The sequence below is a fragment of the Salvelinus sp. IW2-2015 genome, unplaced genomic scaffold, assembly GCF_002910315.2.
Source record: "Salvelinus sp. IW2-2015 unplaced genomic scaffold, ASM291031v2 Un_scaffold2876, whole genome shotgun sequence".
In the NCBI taxonomy this organism is placed as follows: domain Eukaryota; kingdom Metazoa; phylum Chordata; class Actinopteri; order Salmoniformes; family Salmonidae; genus Salvelinus; species Salvelinus sp. IW2-2015.
This window is the reverse complement of record NW_019944176.1, coordinates 67,371-88,323: the sequence shown is the minus strand read 5'-3', so window position 1 is coordinate 88,323 and position 20,953 is coordinate 67,371. Positions and strand designations below refer to the sequence as shown.

Sequence of the window (20,953 nt, the reverse complement as noted above, 5' to 3'; positions counted from 1 at the left end):
ATGATTCTGTCTTGTGGCATTATTAAAACAGTATTATAGGCTTGTCTATTCCCTAATGCTTTGCATTGAAATAATTCTGACCAGTTTTCCGGTGGATATTTATACCTCAAATGGTTACCACTAGCTATCAGTGTGCAAGAGATGTACATAAGATATTCTACATTTGCACATCTCTCTTATAGTATACAGCATTTCCAATGAGATAAGCTTTGCTCACAAATTAAATCAGTGTATCCCTAGCAAATATTGTCCCTCCTGCAGCAAAGTACCCCCACAACATGATGCTGCCACCCCTGTGCTTCACGGTTGGGATGGTGTTCTTCGGCTTGCAAGCCTCCCCAAAAAGTTCGATCTTTGTCCCCATGTGCAGTTGCAACCCGTAGTCTGACTTTTTTATGGCGGTTTTGGAGCAGTGGCTTTTTCCTTGCTGAGCGGCCTTCCAGGTTATGATGATATAGGACTTGTTTTACTGTGGATATAGATACTTTTGTACCTGTTTCCTCCAGCATCTTCACAAGGTCCTTTGCTGTTGTTCTGGGATTGATTTGCACTTTTCGCACCAAAGTACGTTCATCTCTAGATATTGAAAGCTGTGAACAAGGCATAAATACGGCCAAATACTGTTCTAAATCAGTGTACTACACTTCCAACTAAATGCTTGCATTCAAACTGTATGTAAATTGCCTTTTATATATTGAAGTATTTTTTAAGTGGCATTGTGTATATGAACTTTACCTACTAAGTGTATAGAGAGTATTGTACAGGGATCTCTGAGGACCCTGTACAGCCTTGAGGTACTCAACCAAGTTTAGGCAGTAGACCTTGGAATGTGCACAAGATCTAATAGTTTAAATTAAAGATTTTAATACAAGTACAACTTTTGTAAAATATAGTCAATGTTGATATTGACTTGTTAGTGATTTGCATTAGTTTGACATAACGTAATACACGATTGCAAATACAAAAATGTGCTATTTTTTTTAATTCTTCTGAAAATAAATCCATCCTGGAATGAATAAAATATACACACAATATGATGATGATCATTGAAAGGTAAATGAATAACAGATTTCAAGTTGCTATCGTTTTTATAAAGTATATGGTAACTGGCACTGCTTTACATAGTATATGGTGCAATGCATCTAATGCCAAAACGTCAACTCAAAGATACCCAGGTGTGGCGTTTTCCACTCAGGTGAGTTGGCCAGCCAGCCACGCAACACTAGAGCTACTGAAAACATGGCTGCTTCTGTACGGGTGAGGACGTGGAACAGCAAGGCTAGCTCAGTCAAACCCTGGCTCCTTCTTTTGACAGGGATCCTTTTATTATGCTATGCAAATAGCGGGGTCATGGCAGCACCAGAACTGGGACAATGGAGTATTACAGTTATCAATGTGAGTATTAAAATATTCAATTTACCTAGCTGTCAAGTTAAAGTTAGCATTCGAGCTAACTAGCAAGAACAGCAGTGCGATTCATCCGTCCAGCATTAGGCTAGCAATCTAGCGAGCCATCTTTTCTGTTCATAAAATTGAACATTAACAGTATTGATTGATAATGCATTTTCCTGAACATATTTAGGCTATCGATTTTCACAAGCTATTGTACTGTCTATGCACTGTTAGCTAACGTTAGTTAACGTTAGTTGGTTTGGGAATATTGTTTGAATGATATACCATGCTACCTCGGACAATTAGGCAAGCTGTTTTAGTTTAGACCATAGATATAACGTTACCCCAAATGTTTTCTTAATGTATTTCCCAAACATAGCTAGCTGCCTAACCTAGCTCGGCTAACGTCACATACAACGTTAGCGGTATGTAAACAAACACCAGACAGAGAGACCACTGTCCTGTACTGGGCTAGATCATTGCCTGCAATTTAGCCCCGATATAAGAGAAGTCTAACAACCATTTAGCTAGCTAATGTCCAGATTAGAATATGTAGCTAACTAGGCTATGCCAGAAGTCTATTGCTATATTAACTATATAGCTAACGTTACAATGTCCAATGAATTGAAGGGGTAAGACAAACATCGTGTCTACCAGTCATTTGCTTTCAAGTCAGTGAAGTGAACAAGTGCACACTTTAGGAGGAAGGAATAGGTAAGCTAATTAGGACATAACCCCAATTTTCCATGGAGGTGGTCAGATGTCTGTCCACCACCATATCCTGTTGCAGAGTAATGTGAGAGCTACCATTGCCTGCCTAGGGACTCCCAATAATGGTCACCAGGGCCCATATAAAGTGTCTGAGTCGGAATGAGTGCTGATCTAGGATCAGGTCCCCCGCCCTTTTAATCTCATTCATTGCGATCTGATCTTAAATCATCACTGTTACTCTGAGAGGATGGATACATAGGTCACCAGCCTGTGTTTTGTTCCAGTGCTGGCATTAATCAGACCTGACTCTAGTGTAGGCCTATCACTCAGTTTATCTAACTAATGTAAACACTGTTTCCTCTTCTTCTCAGACCTCAAGACCATTGCTTTTGAGGAAATCCATGTATAAAGACACTGATATCAAATTGAAAGGTAAGATTAGCAGGTCCAGGATTTGTTTCAGACAGAGTACCAAGCACTCCCAGGATCCGGATCACAGAAGGGATATGAAAGCGCCCAAAGAACTACCTCTGTAACACCAATTTATTGTTTTTCTTTTAGTTGTGTCCTTTGGTTGTCCAGAGGAGATGACTTTTACCATTCAATGGTACTTGAAATACTATCCCTGTCACAATGAGTTCAATAATATTGAGGTAAGTAAAGTACAGGTAGTAATTACAGTAAGTGACTAGTACTAAGTTATAGGCTATTTAATGTCTATAGGCTGACATATCGGCGTGGAGCAGAAAGTGAGTTTGCCGTAGTCGTCTTTCATTATCAATACCTTGAACATTTTCGTAATGACTCATTTGTTTAGAATTCCTATGGTAATGCCACATTTTGACAGTTGGTGTGAATTACCAGTTGACTATACTAAGTGTAAGAGTTATTTTTAAATCCCATCATTCCTCATAGGGAATGTATGTCTCCCTACATTCAACTACTAATAAATATGGTTGAATATTTTATGTATTAAATAGATGTGAAACATTGAATATGAATATAAATCATTACTTTAAAGGAAATGTATGAGAGGACGCCACTGAGTCGAGGACAGAGTATGGATCCTAACCCTCTAGGACAAGGGGAATGCATTGAGCACAAGCACAAGCCCTTGACCTGCAACAATGACCTGCGATACTTCCCAATGCTAAATGTAAGGGCTTATAGGTTACATACATGAGTTCCATTACATTACAGTGCTTTTCACACTACTGAGCTGGCCTGCTTACTCCTTTTCCATAGTAGGTAAAACTGTGCTGAAAGGGAAAGTGTGAAAACAAAATATTCGGGTCGCCTCAATAGTTTGAAAAGGATATATTGGGAAGAATAATTAGTTTTGGAACTTTGCGTTTGACTTACGGACAACTTACTGTATGACAACTTTGTTTCAGAAAGCCAAGGCAGAACCACGGCCCGTTGTCCCTCCCATGGAAGGAGTAGCACCGGTGAGATGCTACCATGAGGTCATGATGTTTCACTATGATGATGCATAGTTTTTTTAGTTTTTTTTACACACACACTTACTTTCGGAAGTTGCTAAGGTTGTTGTCAATGACCGTTGGAGTTGGCCATATACAGCATGCACAAAGAGATCTGGAACCAGACTATCACTTTTCACATTCTCATTACTTCCTGCGTTCTTCATTGCATAATGCATATAACCCCCTTTCAAAACAAATGTTGGTTCAATCCTACCCAGGGCTCAGATGAAAACTACACGAAGTGGACGATGGAGGAGTACGACAAAGTCGGCGGTCTGAAGAACGGCAGTGTGTCGCTTAAACATGACGTCATCGCCACCACGTGGAAGGACGGCCCTTATCTGCTGGTGGTGGTGATTAAGTCTAACAAACAGGAAGCCAACTGGAATCTAACAGGTGGGTTCACTACATTAAACCCAATGCACCTCAACTGGGTTGTGTTCATCAGGCACCAGACGGAAGAATACAGACTGAAACAGGGAGGGACCACCAGAACTAACAAGAGAATTGACTGTAACGGGAAGGTACAAGCTGGACTCTGCAACATTTTTACGGTGATCTACCCTAATGAACATGACCCAGTTATTGAATACTTGGAATGTTAAACTTGCTTGTGAGGCTTACAAAGAAGAAAATTAAGTTTCTTTAGGCAGCCTAAATACTAATTAAAATGATATAAAGGACATTGGCTACTGTACCATTTTGATCACATTGCTCCATGTTCTATTTAAAAATATATATATATTATTTCACCTTTATTTAACCAGGTAGGCCAGTTGAGAACAAGTTCTCATTTACAACTGCGACTTGGCCAAGATAAAGCAAAGCAGTGCGACACAAACAACACAGTTACACATGGAATAAACAAACATACAGTCAATAACACAATAGAAAAAAAGTATATATACAGTGTGTGCAAATGGCGTGAGGAGGTAATGTAATTAATAGGTCATAGTAGCAAAGTAATTACAATTTAGCAAATGAACACAGGAGTGACAGATGTGCAGATGATGTGCAAGTAGAAATACTGGTGTGCAGAAAAAGTAAATAAAAACAATATCGGGATGAGGTAGGTAGATTGGATGGGCTATTTACAGATGGGCTGTATACAGCTGCAGCGATCGGTTAGCTGCCCAGATAGCTGATGTTTAAGTTAGTGAGGGAGATATGTCTCCAACTTCAGCAATTTAATTTTTTTAATTAAATGTTTTATTTTTTTGCAATTTGTTCCAGTCATTGGCAGCAAAGAACTGGAAGGAAAGGTGGCCAAAGGAGGTGTTGGCTTTGGGGATGACCAGTGAATATACCTGCTGGAGCGCGTGCTATGTGTTGGTGTTGTTATCGTGACCAGTGAGCTGAGATGATGCAGAGCTTTACCTAGCAAAGACTTATAGATGACCTGGAGCCAGTGGGTCTGGCGACAAATATGTAGCGAGGGACAGCAGGTCACAGTGGTGGGTGGTATATGGGGCTTTGGTGACAAAACGGATGGCACTGTGATTGACTGTATCCAGTTTGCTGAGTAGAGTGTTGAGGGCTAATTTGTAAATGACATCGCCGAAGTCGAGGATCGGTAGGATAGTCAGTTTTACGAGGGTATGTTTGGCGGCGTGAGTGAAGGAGGCTTTGTTGTGAAATAGAAAGCCCGTTCTAGATTTTATTTTGGAATGGAGATGTTTAATATGAGTCTGGAAGGAGAGATTACAGTCTAGCCAGACACCTAGGTATTTGTAGTTGTCCACATATTCTAAAGTCAGAACCGTCCAGAGTAGTGATGCTAGTCGGGCGGGCAGGTGCGGGAAGCGATCGGTTGAAAAGCATGCATTTAGTTTTACTAGCATTGTAGCTCGTTTTGGAGCTTTGTTAACACAGTGTCCAAAGAAGGGCCAGATGTATACAGAATGGTGTCGTCTGCATAGAGGTGGATCAGGGAATCACCAGCAGCAAGAGCGACATCGTTGATATATACAGAGAACAGTGTTGGCCCGAGAATTAAACCCTGGGGTACCCCCATAGAGACTGCCAGAGGTCCGTACAGCAGGTCCTCCGATTTGACACACTGAACTCTGAGAAGTAGTTGGTGAGGCAGTCATTTGAGAAACCAAGGCTGTTGAGTCTGCCGATAAGAATGCGGTGATTGACAGAGTTGAAAGCCTTGGCCAGGTCGATGAAGACTGCTGCACAGTACTGTCTTTTATCGATGGCGGTTATGATATTGTTTAGTACCTTGAGCGTGGCTGAGGTGCACCCGTGACCAGCTCGGAAACCGGATTGCACAGCGGAGAAGGTATGGTGGGATTCAAAATGGTCAGTGATCTGTTTATTAACTTGGCTTTCGAAGACTTTAGAAAGGCAGGGCAGGATGGATATAGGTCTGTAACAGTTTGGGTCTAGAGTGTCACCCCCTTTGAAGAGGGGGATGACCGCGGCAGCTGTCCAATCTTTAGGGATCTCGGACGATACGAAAGAGAGGTTGAACAGACTGGTAATAGAGGTTGCAACAATGGCGGTGGATAATTTTAGAAAGAGAGGGTCCAGATTGTCTAGCCCAGCTGATTTGTGCGGGTCCAGGTTTTGCAGCTCTTTCAGAACATCTGCTATCTGGATTTGGGTGAATGAGAAGCTGGGGAGGCTTGGGCAAGTAGCCACGGGGTGTGCGGAGCTGTTGGCCGGGGTTGGGGTAGCCAGGAGGAAAGCATGGCCAGCAGTAGAGGAATGCTTATTGAAATGATCGTGGATTTATCGGTGGTGACAGTGTTTCCTAGCCTCAGTGCAGTGGGTAGCTGGGAGGAGGTGCTCTTATTCTCCACTTTAGTGTCACAAAACCTTTTGGAGTTATGCAAATTTCTGTTTGAAAAAGTTAGCCTTTGCGTTCCTAACTGACTGCGTGTATTGGTTCCTGACTTCCCTGAAAAGTTGCATATCGCTGGGACTATTCGATGCTAATGCAGTACGCCACAGGAAGTTTATTGTATATTGTAACCCTAATTATTGTGTTTTGGAGCTGATGTAGCTGATGTACACTCTTTATTTTTCCAGTCAACGTCGTAATGAAAGGAACCCACGGCTACATCTCCATCACGGAATGGCCTCTCATGATCGTGAGTATACATACAATTAAACATAGTCAGTGACACATTGAATAAACAACAGTGGGATGCATTGCACCATGACATTTTAGCTCACGCTCATTTCCAGTGCTTGTCCCTAGTCACACATACATTGTAGGGTTAATCGTTGTCATAGATATCAGACGCCTGTTTTGTGTTGTCTTCATGTAATAATATATTAGCTGACTTTCATCGAAAGCATTCAAGCACACAATCCTGCCGTTGCCATGCTCTACTAACTGAACCGTACAGGACCTTGTGATTTGTTCAGAAAAATACCTTGTGTGTTATTTTGTTTTAACACGCATCTCAGTTCAACATGGTGATGTGTACATCCTGTGTGCGTGTTACTCTGGTTCATGTCTTCAGCCTTCTACTGGAACAACCAATATTTTTCCCCCTCACGCTCACCCTTTGTGTCTCTCTCAGTTCTATATGGTGATGTGTACAGTGTACATCCTGTATGCGTTACTCTGGTTCCTGTGGGCTGCCTGCTACTGGAAGGACTTACTGAGGATCCAGTTCTGGATAGCTGGAGTCATCTTTCTGGGCATGGTGGAGAAGGCTGTGTTCTGTGCTGAGTACGAGAACACCAACGGTGTTGGGGCAGCTTGTAAGCTTACACTACTATTACACCTAACTCTGTTGTCTGACTGGTTTAAAGAAAGTACTAAGATCCTCTGTATAGTAGCATGGTGGAACGGATCACGTTGATCTGGTCCCAATTCCCTCCCTACCCCTTGGTCCTAACCTTTCAATGTTGGCAGATCTGAAGGGTCTGGATAGGTATCAGCAGTATAGTGGTGGAGAGTCCACCATATTAATTCTACCTTACAGATTTGCAAACATCGCAGGCTTAGGGCCAAGGGGGAGGTTTAGGGAGTGTTATTATTCTGAGCGAGAGTTTTTCTGTCTCATGTGAGAGAGAATTAATTCCAATGTGGATGTTGTTTTCAGCTCCAGGCCTGTTGATCTTTGCTGAACTCATCTCTGCCCTGAAGAGAACCCTGGCACGGCTGCTGGTCATTATAGTCAGTCTGGGATATGGTATAGTCAAGTAAGTTGAGAAAATAAAGGTCGTCACAAACTCTTACTCCCTGTCCTTTGATAGGTGACCCCAGTGACGTTATCATGCTGTATGTATTTAGTCATTTTTCCTGCGTTGTGTGCGTTTCCCATCAGACCTCGACTGGGTACAGTGATGCACAGAGTGGTGGGACTAGGTGTGCTGTACTTTGCCTTTGCTGCCATCGAAGGTGTGCTTAGGATCACTGGGGTAAGGCGTATTCCTGAGCTTGCTTACCTCCGGTGACCTTGCATTTTGAACCTTCATTTCTAGATGGCGTGCTGTTTTTCTAATGTGTGTGTTATGGGAATTATGTTCAATATGTGTGTATGTATTCACTAAAGGTTCGTGACAATGGCCCCGCCCTCATCACATCCATTGTTCTAGCATTGATGGACTTCTGTATCATCTGGTTCATATCCTTCCTTATTTATAATAATTACCCCATAATGCACCTCTAGTGGTCTATCATAACTTAATGGTCTACTTGGCTGTATCACTTGTCTATCAGTGTAACAGAATGACACCTTTTTGTGTTGCTTACTAATGATTTTCACTGATAGTCTAGGTGCTGGGGTTATAATGTATCTTGTACAGTTTGGGTTGTAAACTTATATTGTATATTAAATCAAGTTTCACGAGGTGATTTTCTTTGGTTACTGCTGTTATTTTTCTCTCCCCCACTCACTCCATCACTTTCACCTTCTGTCTTCTCTCTTTCCCCCCCCCTATTATTCCCACCTGTCTGTCCATCCTGTCTCTCTCCATCCCTTTCTTCCTCTCAGGCGAAAGACTCTGACCTGGCTCTGTTGGCCAACATTCCTCTGGCTCTGCTTGACTCTTCTCTCTGCTGGTGGATATCCTTTTGTGTGCTGATAGCCCTGTTTGAGGCTCCTCTGTCACCTGGGCCCCCCCCCCCCCCCCCCCTCCCTGGTCCCTACCCCGGGCTACACCGTCCCTCCCTGGGCCAAACCAAAGGGTCTCTGCATGAGGGCAAATAATCTATTCTTGCACGCTAAGACTGGAGGTCTGATAGTAGAGGTCTGGGCCTTGCCCTTGGCCGCTATCCATGCCCGGGGCATCATCTGTACAACTTGCATGTTATCATCCCTGCTGATTTTTGCTAGGTTCTTCCATGATTCAGTCTCATTCATTCATTCGGTCTGTTAGTTACATACTGTGAAGCCCAGCCGCTGTTTCCTTGACTGCCTCCTAACATATTTGTGAGCCTGGCTCACACTATAAAGACACTGAAGCTGAGAAGAAACCCAGTGAAGCTGTCTCTCTACAGACATTTCACAAACACACTCATCTTCGCCATTATAGGTGAGTACAGCCAGGAAGACCAATTTCATGTTTTTATAGTTCATGAGTATCATAACACATTATTACTGTATAAGGCATTATGAACAACGTTATAAAGTGGTGTACGTATGTAGCCTACTTCATAGACAGTGTTGCCAAACTATTCAGAATTAGTCTCACAATTGAATGGAAATGATCTGATGCAGTTTTGGTTGTATTTTTTTTCCCACCTTCAGCTTCAATCATTTTCATGGTGTGGACGACGAAAAAATTCAGACTAGCCGACTGTCAATCTGTGAGTATGTCTTCTTGTAATGGCAGCAAATGGTCCAGTTGTCATATCAAGTTTGACTGCTCTGTGCATTTCTTAAAGGTTCCAGGCAATGCAAATAGTCTGGGTAGCCATTTGATTAGATGTTCAGGAGTCTTATGGCTTGGGGGTAGAAGCTGTTTAGAAGTTTCTTGGATCTAGACTTGGCACTCCGGTATCGCTTGCCATGCGGTAGCAGAGAGCACAGTCTATGACTAGGGTGGTTTTTGACAATTTTTAGGGCCTTCCTCTGACACCACCTGGTATAGAGGTCCTGGATGCTAGGAAGCTTTGCCCCAGTGATGTACTGGGCCATTCACACTACCCTCTGGCGCCTTGCGGTCGGAGGCTGAGCAGTTGCCGTACCAGGCAGTTATGCAACCAGTCAGGATGCTCTCAATGAGGACCCATGCCAAATCTTTTCAGTCTCCTGAGGGGGAATAGGTTTTGTCGTGCCCTGTTCACAACTGTCTTGGTGTGCTTGGACCATGTTTGATGTGGACACCAAGGAACTTGAAGCTCTCAACCTGTTCCACTACAGCACCGTCGATGAGATTGGGGGTGTGCTCGGTCCTCTTTCCTGTAGTCCACAATCATCTCCTTTGTTTTGATTACGTTGAGGGAGAGGTTGTTGTCCTGGCACCGCACGGCCAGGCCTCCTCCTTATAGGCTGTGTTGTCGGTGTCGGCGATCAGGCCTACCACTGTTGTGTCATCGGCAAAATGAATGATGGTGTTGGAGTCGCGCCTGGCCGTGCAGTCATGAGTGAACAAGGAGTACAGGAGGGGACTGAGCACGCACCCCTGAGGGGCCCTGTGTTGAGGATCAGTATGGCAGATGTGTTGTTACCTACCTTTACCACCTGGGGGCGGCCTGTCAGGAAGTCCAGGATCCAGTTGCAGAGGGAGGTGTTTAGTCCCAGGGTCCTTAGCTTATTGATGAGCTTTGAGGGCACTATGGTGTTGAACGCTGAGCTGTAGTCAATGAATATCATTCTCACATAGGTGTTACTTTTGTCCGGGTGGGAAAGGGCAGTTTGGAGTGCAATAGAGATGGCATCATCTGTGGATCCGTTGGGGTGGTATGCAAATTGGAGTGGGTCTAGGGTTTCTGGGATAGTGGCGTTGTGAGCCATGACCAGCCTTTTGAAGCACTTCACGGTTACAGATGTGAGTGCTATGGGTTGGTAGTCATTTAGGCAGGTTACCTTAGTGTTCTTGGGCACAGGGACTATGGTGGTCTGCTTGAAACATGTTGGTATTACAGACTCAGACAGTGAGATGTTGAAAATGTCAGTGAAGACACTTGCCAGTTGGTCAGCGCATACTCGCAGTACACGTCCTGGTAATCCATCTGGCTTTGCGGCCTTGTTAAAAGGTCTCTCTCACATCGGCTGCGTAGAGCGTGATCACACAGTCATCCGGAACAGCCGGTGCTCTCATGCATGTTTCAGTGTTATTTGCCTCGATGTGAGCTGTAGCTTGACCAGCTGTAGCTTGACTAGCTGTAACTATCAGTCACGCCACAGATGAAAGGTTACCCGTATTCTGCTTGAGATTTACATTGACATTTGTCATTTAGCAGACTGTCTTATCCAGAGCTACTTGCAGTAGTGAGTCATTTAGCAGACTCTCTTATCCAGAGCCACTTTCCGTAGTGAGTGCATACATTTTCTTACTTTTTCCCCATACTGGTCCCCTGTTGGAATCATACTGGTCCCCTGTTGGAATCAAAACTTTCTTTGAACTGGTACTGGTTTCATCCAAATATCATTCAATTTGATGAAAATATGATTTTCACTGTTCAGGACTTAAGGTATTGAATCAACATATTGTAAAAAAATAAATAAAAATACCAGCTCAATACAGCCATATTGGGTCATGTATTGAATAGTATCATGGCTGACATATTGTTTGTATTATTCCATATAACAGGACTGGGTGGAGTTGTGGGTAGATGATGCCTTCTGGAGGTTCCTGTTCTCCATCATACTGCTGGTTATCATGTTCTTATGGAGACCCTCTGCTAACAACCAGAGGTGAGGTTACATGGTGTGTGTGGCTATCCTCGTGGGTACTGGAATTCCCCACAAGGATAGTAAAAAAGGACAAAGTCTATTTTCAGGGTTAGGGAAAATAGGATTTTGAATGGAAGTACATTTTAGGTCCCCCACTAGGATAGTAATATCAAACGTGTGTGTGTCCTCATACTATATGTGGACCTTGTTGTAATGGAGAACTCCAAATCAAATTTTATTGCACCGTAGCTACCTTGTTGAGTGTGCTGTAGATTTATCAATGGCAATATGTTGACATATCAAACTACCAACAGTCAGTCAGGGAGAAAGTGCCTCACCTTACCACTCTTCAAAGCTTCAGAGGAAACACAAACTTACACAGCCTTTCTCTAAATGTTCTGGCGCTTTATAACAATTTAAGGCTTTATAACTGTTCATAATTTGTAACTCTTCCTTTGTTCTCCTCAGATATGCGTTCACTCCATTGATGGATGACTCTGACGATGAGGAGATTGAGGAGTTCCTGGTGTCAGCTAATTTAGGTACTGTACATGCAGTCTGTTTTTGTTTAACTTCTTTAGTGATAATGTGTTTGAACCTTGGTGATCGTTCTCTCCGTGTTTCTCTAAACACACACACAGCTGATGGCATAAAGCTGAGAGCCTCCAACTTTAAGAGTGAGACGAACGGCTCAGCCAAGCCTTCAGGATCTAACCCGGTTAGTATCAAACCTTCAATTCAATTAATACAACTTGATTTGTTCCCTCGGGGAATTAAGTCCATTTCCAATTATCCAATCAATATGAACACAATATCTCCACATAGAAATACAGCATACCAACAAGCCAACCTTTTCTGTCAGTCAATAAAGTTCGACTTTCAGGTAACTGACACTCAAATGTTTGCTCTGACCTGTGATGCAATTCAAGCCCCCTACCAGCAGAACAAATGACCATCTACTGTATATACTGAACACAAATATAAACGCAACATGTAAAGTGTTGGTTTCATGAGATGAAATAAAAGCACAAAAAGCTTCTCTCAAATTTTGTGCACAAATTTGTTTACATCCCTGTTTGTGAGCATTTCTCCTTAGCCAAGATAATACATCCACCTGACAGGTGTGGCATATCAAGAAGCTGATTAAACAGCTTCATTACACAGGTGCACCTTGTGCTGGGGACAATAAAAGGCCACTAAAATGTGCAGTTTTGTCACAACACAATGCCACAGATGTCTCAAGTTTTGAGGAAGCGTGCAATTGGTATGCTGACTGCAGGAATGACCACCAGAGCTATTGGCAGATAATTAAATGTTAATTTCTCTACCATATGCCGCGTCCAATGTAATTTTAGAGAATTTGGTAGTATGTCCATCTGGCCTCACAACCGCAGACCACGTGTAACCACACTAGCCCAGGACCTCCACATCTGGCTTCTTCACCTGCGGCATCGACTGAGACAAGCCACACGGACAGCTGATAAACTGAGGAGTATTTCTGTCTATAATAAAGCCCTTTTGTGGAGAAAAACTCATTCTGATTGGCTGGCCCACAAGTGGGTAGGCCTGGCTCCCAATTGGATGGGCTTATGCCCTCCCAGGCATGTGAAAATCCATTGATTAGGGCCTAATGAATTTATTTCAATTGACTGATTTCCTTATATGACCTGTAAGTTACGAAAATTGTTGCGTTTTATGTTTTTGTTCAGTATTTTTAGTCTAGTGAATGACATCTGAGTTCAAACAACAGAGGGCAGCGTTGAGTAGTTCACTTTTCTCTTTTATTTTCACTCTTTCCCACCTGTCCAGGATGAAGACTTGAAGTGGGTGGAAGAGAACATTCCTACCTCTCTAACAGATGTGTAAGCATCACTTATCAATAAATATTTTTATCAACACCAAAATAGCAGGTGTGTTTATAGCAGCGTTTTCCAAACTCGGTCCTGGGGACCCCAAAGGGGGCACGTTTTGGTTTTTACCCTAGCACTACACAGCTGATTCAAATAACCAACTAAACATCATGCTTTGATAATTTGAATCAGCTGTGTAGTGTTAGGATAAAAGCCAAAACCTGCACCACTTGGGGTCCCCAGGACTGAGTTTGGGAAATCCTGGTGTAAAGTGGTCACCATTATTAGGTGGTGGTTTCATAAAAACAAATGTTTTCTCCTTATTTTCCTCCATTGTAGAGCGTTGCCTGTCCTTCTTGATTCAGATGAGGTGTGTATATTTTTAACACGGGGTCATTTCTGTCAATGGCAAAATACACTGAGGATACAAAATATTAAGGACACCTGCTCTTTCCATGGCATGTGCTATCAGGTGAAAGATATGATCCCTTATTGATGTCACTTGTTAAATCCACTTCAGTCAGTGTAGATGAAGGGTTGGAGATTGGTTAACGAAGGATTTTTAAGCCTTGAGAAAATTGAGACATATTGTGTATGTGTGCCATTCAGAGGGTGAATGGGCAAGGCAGATAGATTTAAGTGCCTTTGAACAGTAGGTGTCAGGCTCACCGGTGTGTCAAGAACTGCAATGCTGCTGGGTTTTTCACACTCAAGTTTCCCGTGTGTTTCAAGAATGGTCCAACACCCAAAGGACATCCAGCCAACTGTGGGAAGCATTGGAGTCAGCATGGGCCAGCATCCCTGTGAAACGCTTGAGACACCTTGTAGAGTCCATGCCCTCGGCGAATTGAGGCTGTTCTGAGGGCAAAAGGAGGAGGCAACTAAATATTAGGAAGGCTTTCCTAATAAGGGCGGCAGGTAGCCTAGTGGTTAGAGTGTTGGGCCAGTAACTGAAAGGTTGCTGGATCGAATCCCCGAGCTGACATGGTAAAAATCTGTTCTGCCCCTGAGCAAGGCAGTCAACCCACTGATGTTGATTATGGCAGCCTCCCGCACCTCTCTGATTGAGGGGGGTTAAATGCAGAAGACACATTTCAGTTGAATGCATTCAGTTGTACAACTGACTAGGTTTCCCCTAATTCCCCTAATGTTTTGTAACTCAGTATATATGGTTTATTTTACTGTGCATTTCCTATAATGTTATTACATTCTCAGTAGGCAATTTTATATGTACAGCCACTATGGTATTAGAGAGAGAGAGAGATATATATATATTTTTTTTCTTCACTGTATTCCTTACCCAGGAAATCATGACTACAAAATATGAAATGTCCAAGATGGAGTAACATGGGAAATCTTCCTACTACGCACGATGGATGCAGAGCATCTCTTCCTCCTGAGATTGGTTCCTCCTGCATGGCATGGAAGAGACAGATCACCTGGAGCGCGACACCTCTTCCGTCCTAGGCCTGTTTAGGCTGAGAGTCAGACCTCTGTCTACAACACTACTGGGGCTTAACACCTCTGACTTGGCGATCAGCAGGGTCCTATTCATTGGGTATCAAATGGAAGAAAACTGATTTAAACAGGAGGTACTACCTGAACTTGTCCAATAAGAAATGCTGGTTATAGTTTTCCGTTGCAAAACGTTTTTGCTGCGGTGTGCCCTAATGTATTTAGCCCTCTCACCCTCTCCACAAACCAAGACATAATAATTAGTGTGTCCCAAAGTGCACCCTATTCCCTATTCAGTGCCTTTTGAAAGACTCCTTGACTTTTTTTCAGCCGTATTCTAAAATGGATTAAATAGTTTTTTCCCCCCTCGTCAACCTACACTCAATACCCCATAATGACTAAATGAAAATAGGTTTTTAGAATGTTTAGCAAAATAAAATAACTGAAATATCACATTTACATAAGAATTCAGACCCTTTACTCAAGCATTTTTGGCAGAGATTACAGCCTCGAGTCTTCTTGGGTTTGACACTACAAGCCTGCCACTCCTGTACTTAGGGAGTTTCTCCCATTCTTGTCTGCAGATCCTCTCGAGCTCTGTCAGGTTGGATGAGGAGTGTCGCTGCATAGTTTTTTTACGGTCTAAAGTGATGGTAGGTTGGGTTAAAGTCCAGGCTCTGGCTGGGTCCCTCAAGGACATTTAGAGACTTGTCCCGAAGCCACTCCTGCATTGTCTTGGTTGTGTGCTTAGGGTCGTTGTCCTGTTAGAAGGTGAACCTTTGCCCCAGTCTGAAGTCCTGAGCACTCTGGCGCAGGAGGACAATTCCTTTGACAACATGGCTTGGTTTTTGCTCTGACTTGCACTGTCAACTGTGGGACCTTATATAGACTAGTGTGTGCCTTTCCAAATCATGTCCAATCAATTGAATTTACCACAGGTGGACTCCAGGTTGTAGAAACATCAAGGATGATCAATGGAAACAGGATGCACCGGAGTTCAATTTCAAGTCTGATAGCAAAGGGTCTGAATACTTAAATACGGTATTTTTGTTTGTTTCATACATTTGCAAACATTTCTGAAATCCTCTTTTCACTTCGTCATTATGGGGTAATGGTCAAATGTAGGGAACTACATTTGGTGTGGCTCAGTTGGTATACCATGGCGATTGCAACCCCAGGGTTGTGAGTTCGATTCCCACAGGGGGTCCAGTACGATTAAGTATGAAGGTGTATGCACTCACTTCTGTAAGTTGTTCTGGATAAGAGCATCTGCTAAATGACTATAATGTGAATAGGGAATAGGATGCCATTTGGGACAGTTTTTGTGATTAAAAAGAGAACTGGACGTTAGACTGTATGCATATTTACCTTTTTGCCCACTAAACTTGACTTTATACTGTATCTTGGAGAGGGGAACAAGCTGGTATATTATTTCTACACCAATTGGATACATTACGTAATATATGACCAACGTGTTATTTTGATGGATGGTAATTCAGAGGTGTGTGTGTGTATATAGTATTTATTATATCTCACTGAGTGAAGCTTTATTGCTTCCTAACCAAAGTATAATGTGACGTGTTTTGTGTGTGTGGGGGAGAGTTGTCTGCATTGTATTTTCTAGGCTGGGACACAGGATTCATTCGTTTAGTGTGAGTTACACAGTACTAAACAGAAGTGTTGATGTAAGTGTAGGATCGCAGGGCTGGGGTCTGTTCAGATAGAAATGTATTGTGTAGAACCAATCTGATTGTCTGTCAAAAATAATGACTAGAGCTGACACAATTCCCTGTTCTATCTGCTATTGATGTTCAGAAAGTTTCGCATCACTGATGCACCCCTGAGGTTGGTTGGTAGAGGCAGTACTGTAGTTGAGGCCCATGGTATTGAGAAGTTATAATGAATAATAATTTATTCAGCTTCTATAGTGCTTTTCATTAGACAGAATCTCAAAGTGCATGTTAAGCAAAATAACCAACAAGCATTTATTTAGAGATATAGGCTACAACAGTAGATGGGTCAAGTCTGAGTGCTTCCTGAAACCCCCAGATGGACAGCTGCTCTCATGAGAGGATCTGGAAGCTCATAGCTAGATGGTCAGCAGCGGTGGTGGTCTGGTCAGCATGTCCAAGGGCAGGCAGGTAGGCCGGCAGCTCCATGTCATCAGGGCGTCTCCTCCGTCTGCAGATTCTCTGTATTGGGACTATGTGATGAAGGTTGAGATCCCCAAAGAGTACAGTCATCACTTCAGAAGTATCCTGAGTAATGAAAAGCTGTCCCACTGCCTCTTGGATCACCGTTGGTGAAAAGCAACCCTGAGTCATTGGTGTAACTCAAATGAAAACACACTGGCTAGCTAGCATTACCTAGCTTGTTGACAATGCTGATTTACATACATTTCCTAGTGATAGAAAAAGTACCCAATTATCATACTTGTATAAAAGTAAAGATACCATAATAGAAAATGACTCAAGTAAAAATCACCCAGTAAAATACTACATAAGTATATTTAGAACTAAATACTTTTCCTCAAGTATCAAAATTAAATGTAATTGCTAACATATACTTAAGTATCAAAAGGATAAATCATTTCAAATTCCTTATATTAAGCAAACCAGATGGCACCATTTTCTTTTAATTTACAGATAGCCAGGGGCACACTAACACTTAGACATAATTTACAAATGAAGCATGTGTGTTTAGTGAGTCTGCCAGATCAGAGGCAGTAGGGTTCTTTAAGAATGTAGTGGAGTAAATGTAAAAGTTGGCAAAAATACAAATGGTAAAGTGCAGATACCCCAAAAAGCAATACTTTAAAGTATTTTTACTTAAGTACTTTACACCACTACAATTTACGGGCATGAATCAAATTCATGATATCAAGACTTGATCTGCACTCATTCAGCTATTGAAAAATTAAAAACTTGGTACAAAATATTAAATATGATTACATGTGTACATGAGTTCTCTGCCGAGGCTGCCACTAGGCACTATGACAATTATAGAACCCAGGAGCTCCGTACTACTATGGCTGACCATGTAAAACAACACATTTCACTGCACCCATCTGGTGTATGTGATTAAACAATGTTTTTTTTCTTCTGGTACCCTCCCTTTTTATTTTTCACATTGTGGTTGTGCCCTAAATGGTATCCTATTCCCTATATAGTGCACTACTTTTGACCAGAGCCCTATTGGCCCTGGTATAAAGTAGTGCACTATACAGAGGATAGGGTGCCATATGGGACTAATATTGGTCCTTGTTATTTCTTGTTTAAGTGTACTTCCACCTTGCTCCTGAGTTACACAGCGGTCTAAGGCACTGCATCTCAGTGCTAGAGGTGTCACTACAGACCCTGGTTAGATTCCAGGCTGTATCACAACTGACAGTGATTGGGAGTCCCATAGGGAGGCGCACAATTGGCCCAGCGTCGTCCGGGTTAGCGTTTGGCCGGGGTAGGCTGTCATATTAAACAGAAATTTGTTCTTAACTGACTTGCCTAGTTAAATTATTTATTTATTTTTGTATATGTGCTAAAGCCTCTAGTTTACTCTATTGGTTCATTTATGGGGATATTGTTATTGTGTTTTTTTTATTTTGATCCCAGATTTGCTGTCTTTACCTTAACTCATTTTAAAGGAGAAACTATTGGAAATTATGATTCATGCATTTGTTTTCCATTGAAAAGGGGATGTTGGTATGAATCCAACATAGCTATCCCAATCCCTATGTTTTGTAATAGTTGAACACTTTCAAAGTATACATTTGTTGTCTGCCATTTATGAAAAGGTTCTGGTACTGGTGCCAGTTAGATAGTATAGGTGTCTGTTGAAGTCTTCATATGCGTGTTACGGTGTATGAGACGGCACAAATGTAGGGGTGTTAGTTTCATGTGGACCAACATTCCCAATCCCAATCTTTATTTAACCAGGTAGGCCAGTTGAACAAGTTCTCATTTACAACTGCGACCTGGCCAAGATAAAGTAAAGCAGTGCGACAAAAACAACACAGAGTGTGCAAATGTAGTAAGATTAGGGAGTTAAGGCAATAAATAGGCCATAGAGTTGAAATAATTACTATTTAGCATTAACACTGGAGTGATAGATGTGCAAGTAGAGATACTGGGGTGCAAAACAGACTATGGTGACCAGTGAGCTGAGAAGGCGGGGCTTTACCTAGCGAAGACTTATAGATGACCTGGAACCAGTGGGTTTGACAACGAATATGTAGTGAGGGCCAGTCAACGAGAGCATACAGGTCGCAGTGGTGGGTAGTATATGGGGCTTTGGTGACAAAACGAATGGCACTGTGATAGACTGCATCCAATTTGCTGGGTAGAGTGTTGGAGGCTATTTTGTAAATGACATCACTGAATGCAAGGATCGGTAGGATAGTCAAGTCAGTTAAAGATCGGTAGGATAGTCAGTTTTACGAGGGTATGTTTGGCAGCATGAGTGAAGGAGGCTTTGTTGCGAAATAGGAAGCCAATTCTATATTTAATTTTGGACTGGAGATGCTTAATGTGAGTCTGGAAGGAGAGTTTACAGTCCAACCAGACACCTAGGTATTTGTAGATGTCTACATATTCTTAAGTCAGAACCGTCCAGAGTAGGGATGCTAGTCAGGCGGGCGGGTGCGGGCAGCGATCGGTTGAAGAGCATGCATTTAATTTTACTTGGATTTAAAAGCAGTTGGAGGCCACAGAAGGAGAGTTGTATAGCATTGAAGCTCGTCTGGAGGGTTGTTAACACAGTGTCCAAAGAAGGGCCAGAAGTATACAGAATGGTGTCGTCTGCGTAGAGGTGGATCAGAGAATCACCAGCAGCAAGAGCGACATCATTGATATATACAGAGAAAAGAGTCGGCCTGAGAATTGAACCGTGTGAGACTGCTAGAGGTCCGGGACAACAGGCCCTCCGATTTGACACACTGAACTCTATCTGAGAAGTAGTTGGTGAACCAGGCGAGGCAGTCATTTGAGAAACCAAGGCTGTTGAGTCTGCCAATAAGAATGTGGTGATTGACAGAGTCGAAAGCCTTGGTCAGGTCGATGAAGACGGCTGCACAGTGCTGTCTTTTATCGATGGAGGTTATGATATCGTTTAGGACCTTGGATAGGCACGAGGGGTTTATGTTGGATTGGTCCATGTTGTCCTCTGCAGCCTAGGCACAAGGTTAGTGGGTTGATGTTGGATTGGTTCATGATGTTGTCCTCTGCAGCCTAGGGACAAGGTTAGGGGGTTGTCCATTTACTCGTTCTCAACTCCAACTATTTCCTAGGACCTGTCCAGAAACAACCCCTAATCCCTACCCCCTAGACTTTCCAATCTTACCCCTCAGATCTCGTGTGTAGGCAGTAGGGGCCTGGGGTCCGTTTGGGAATCAGGCCTAGTGTATTTGGAGCTTTTCTTCACTTGTAGAAAATCAGATTTAGATGCTTCCTCTTACTCAGACCCTGGCCGCCTTCATGCTCATTCTTTCCCTGTCATGTAGCCTACGACTGTATTCACTTGTCTGTTATTTTCACAGAACAGTCTGGTTTTGGCTGACTGTTAGTCCTGTTGTTTCCTAAGTCACCAGGTGACTGAATATTGTTTGCCTTGTACCTATTTTTGGAAGGTTTGTCTTCAGAACTATGCTTGAACATTTCATTCCAGGGCTGCTTCTGAAATGGCTCCCTATAGAGTGCACTACTTTTGACCAGAGCCCTATTCACCCTGGTCAAAAGTAACTCACTAGATCGGTGCCATTTGGGAAGCACATATACATTTGCCTGTATGTCTTTTTACTTCTGTTGACTTGGAGAGAAAGATCATCTGTATTTCTGATTGTTATTGCAATACAATGGTTAATTTAATTGTAAATAAAACATGTTTATTTTACCAATATGTTTTTGTATTATTGCAGTCACAGGAAAATATTATAACCACTGATCATGATAAGATCTTGGATATTTCAGTGTCCTGAACCCAGCCATGATCTAGTCAGGCAGATGTGTGATCATCATGATATGATGTGGTATACTGTACCTTCTGGCAGGACTCTGTTCCCTCAGTCAGATTTAACTGTCCTGGCAGATTTCTTACCAAACCAATGTGTTATTTTTTTTTGATAAAAAAGGAACTCAGTCCGGCTTTAAACTTACTCTTGAAAGTCATTGCATACCTTAGAGAGCTATTTGTAACTTGTCAGAAGTGTCCAGATCAAGTAGCCCAAGTCAGCTGTAAAAAAAAAAAAAAAAGGCCTATAGAT

At 42.5% G+C, this 20,953-nt stretch overlaps 1 protein-coding gene across 1 annotated transcript; it reads left to right on the top strand.

Moving 5' to 3' along the window:
• The first annotated feature begins 1,184 nt into the window (after nucleotides 1-1,184).
• LOC112074921 (transmembrane protein 87A-like) lies at nucleotides 1,185-20,583 on the top strand. The gene is made up of 19 exons (XM_070440717.1): nucleotides 1,185-1,395; nucleotides 2,475-2,535; nucleotides 2,665-2,756; nucleotides 3,125-3,259; nucleotides 3,498-3,551; nucleotides 3,806-3,983; nucleotides 6,627-6,688; nucleotides 7,127-7,310; nucleotides 7,655-7,754; nucleotides 7,880-7,973; nucleotides 8,549-8,624; nucleotides 8,985-9,089; nucleotides 9,305-9,363; nucleotides 11,313-11,416; nucleotides 11,864-11,937; nucleotides 12,037-12,113; nucleotides 13,205-13,257; nucleotides 13,585-13,615; nucleotides 14,550-20,583. Exons 1-19 carry the CDS (start codon nucleotides 1,240-1,242, stop codon nucleotides 14,589-14,591), a joined length of 1,737 nt encoding a protein of 578 aa, XP_070296818.1. The 5' UTR covers nucleotides 1,185-1,239; the 3' UTR covers nucleotides 14,592-20,583.
• Nucleotides 20,584-20,953: the final 370 nt, after the last annotated feature.

Excerpts from the sequence above, each read along its gene's own strand:
- LOC112074921 (XM_070440717.1), top strand. The coding sequence starts at position 1,240 with ATGGCTGCTTCTGTACGGGTGAGGACGTGGAACAGCAAGGCTAGCTCA. Across the intron at positions 2,536-2,664 it reads CACTGATATCAAATTGAAAG|TTGTGTCCTTTGGTTGTCCA; the intron begins GTAAGATTAGCA and ends TTTTTCTTTTAG. Across the intron at positions 11,938-12,036 it reads CCTGGTGTCAGCTAATTTAG|CTGATGGCATAAAGCTGAGA; the intron begins GTACTGTACATG and ends ACACACACACAG.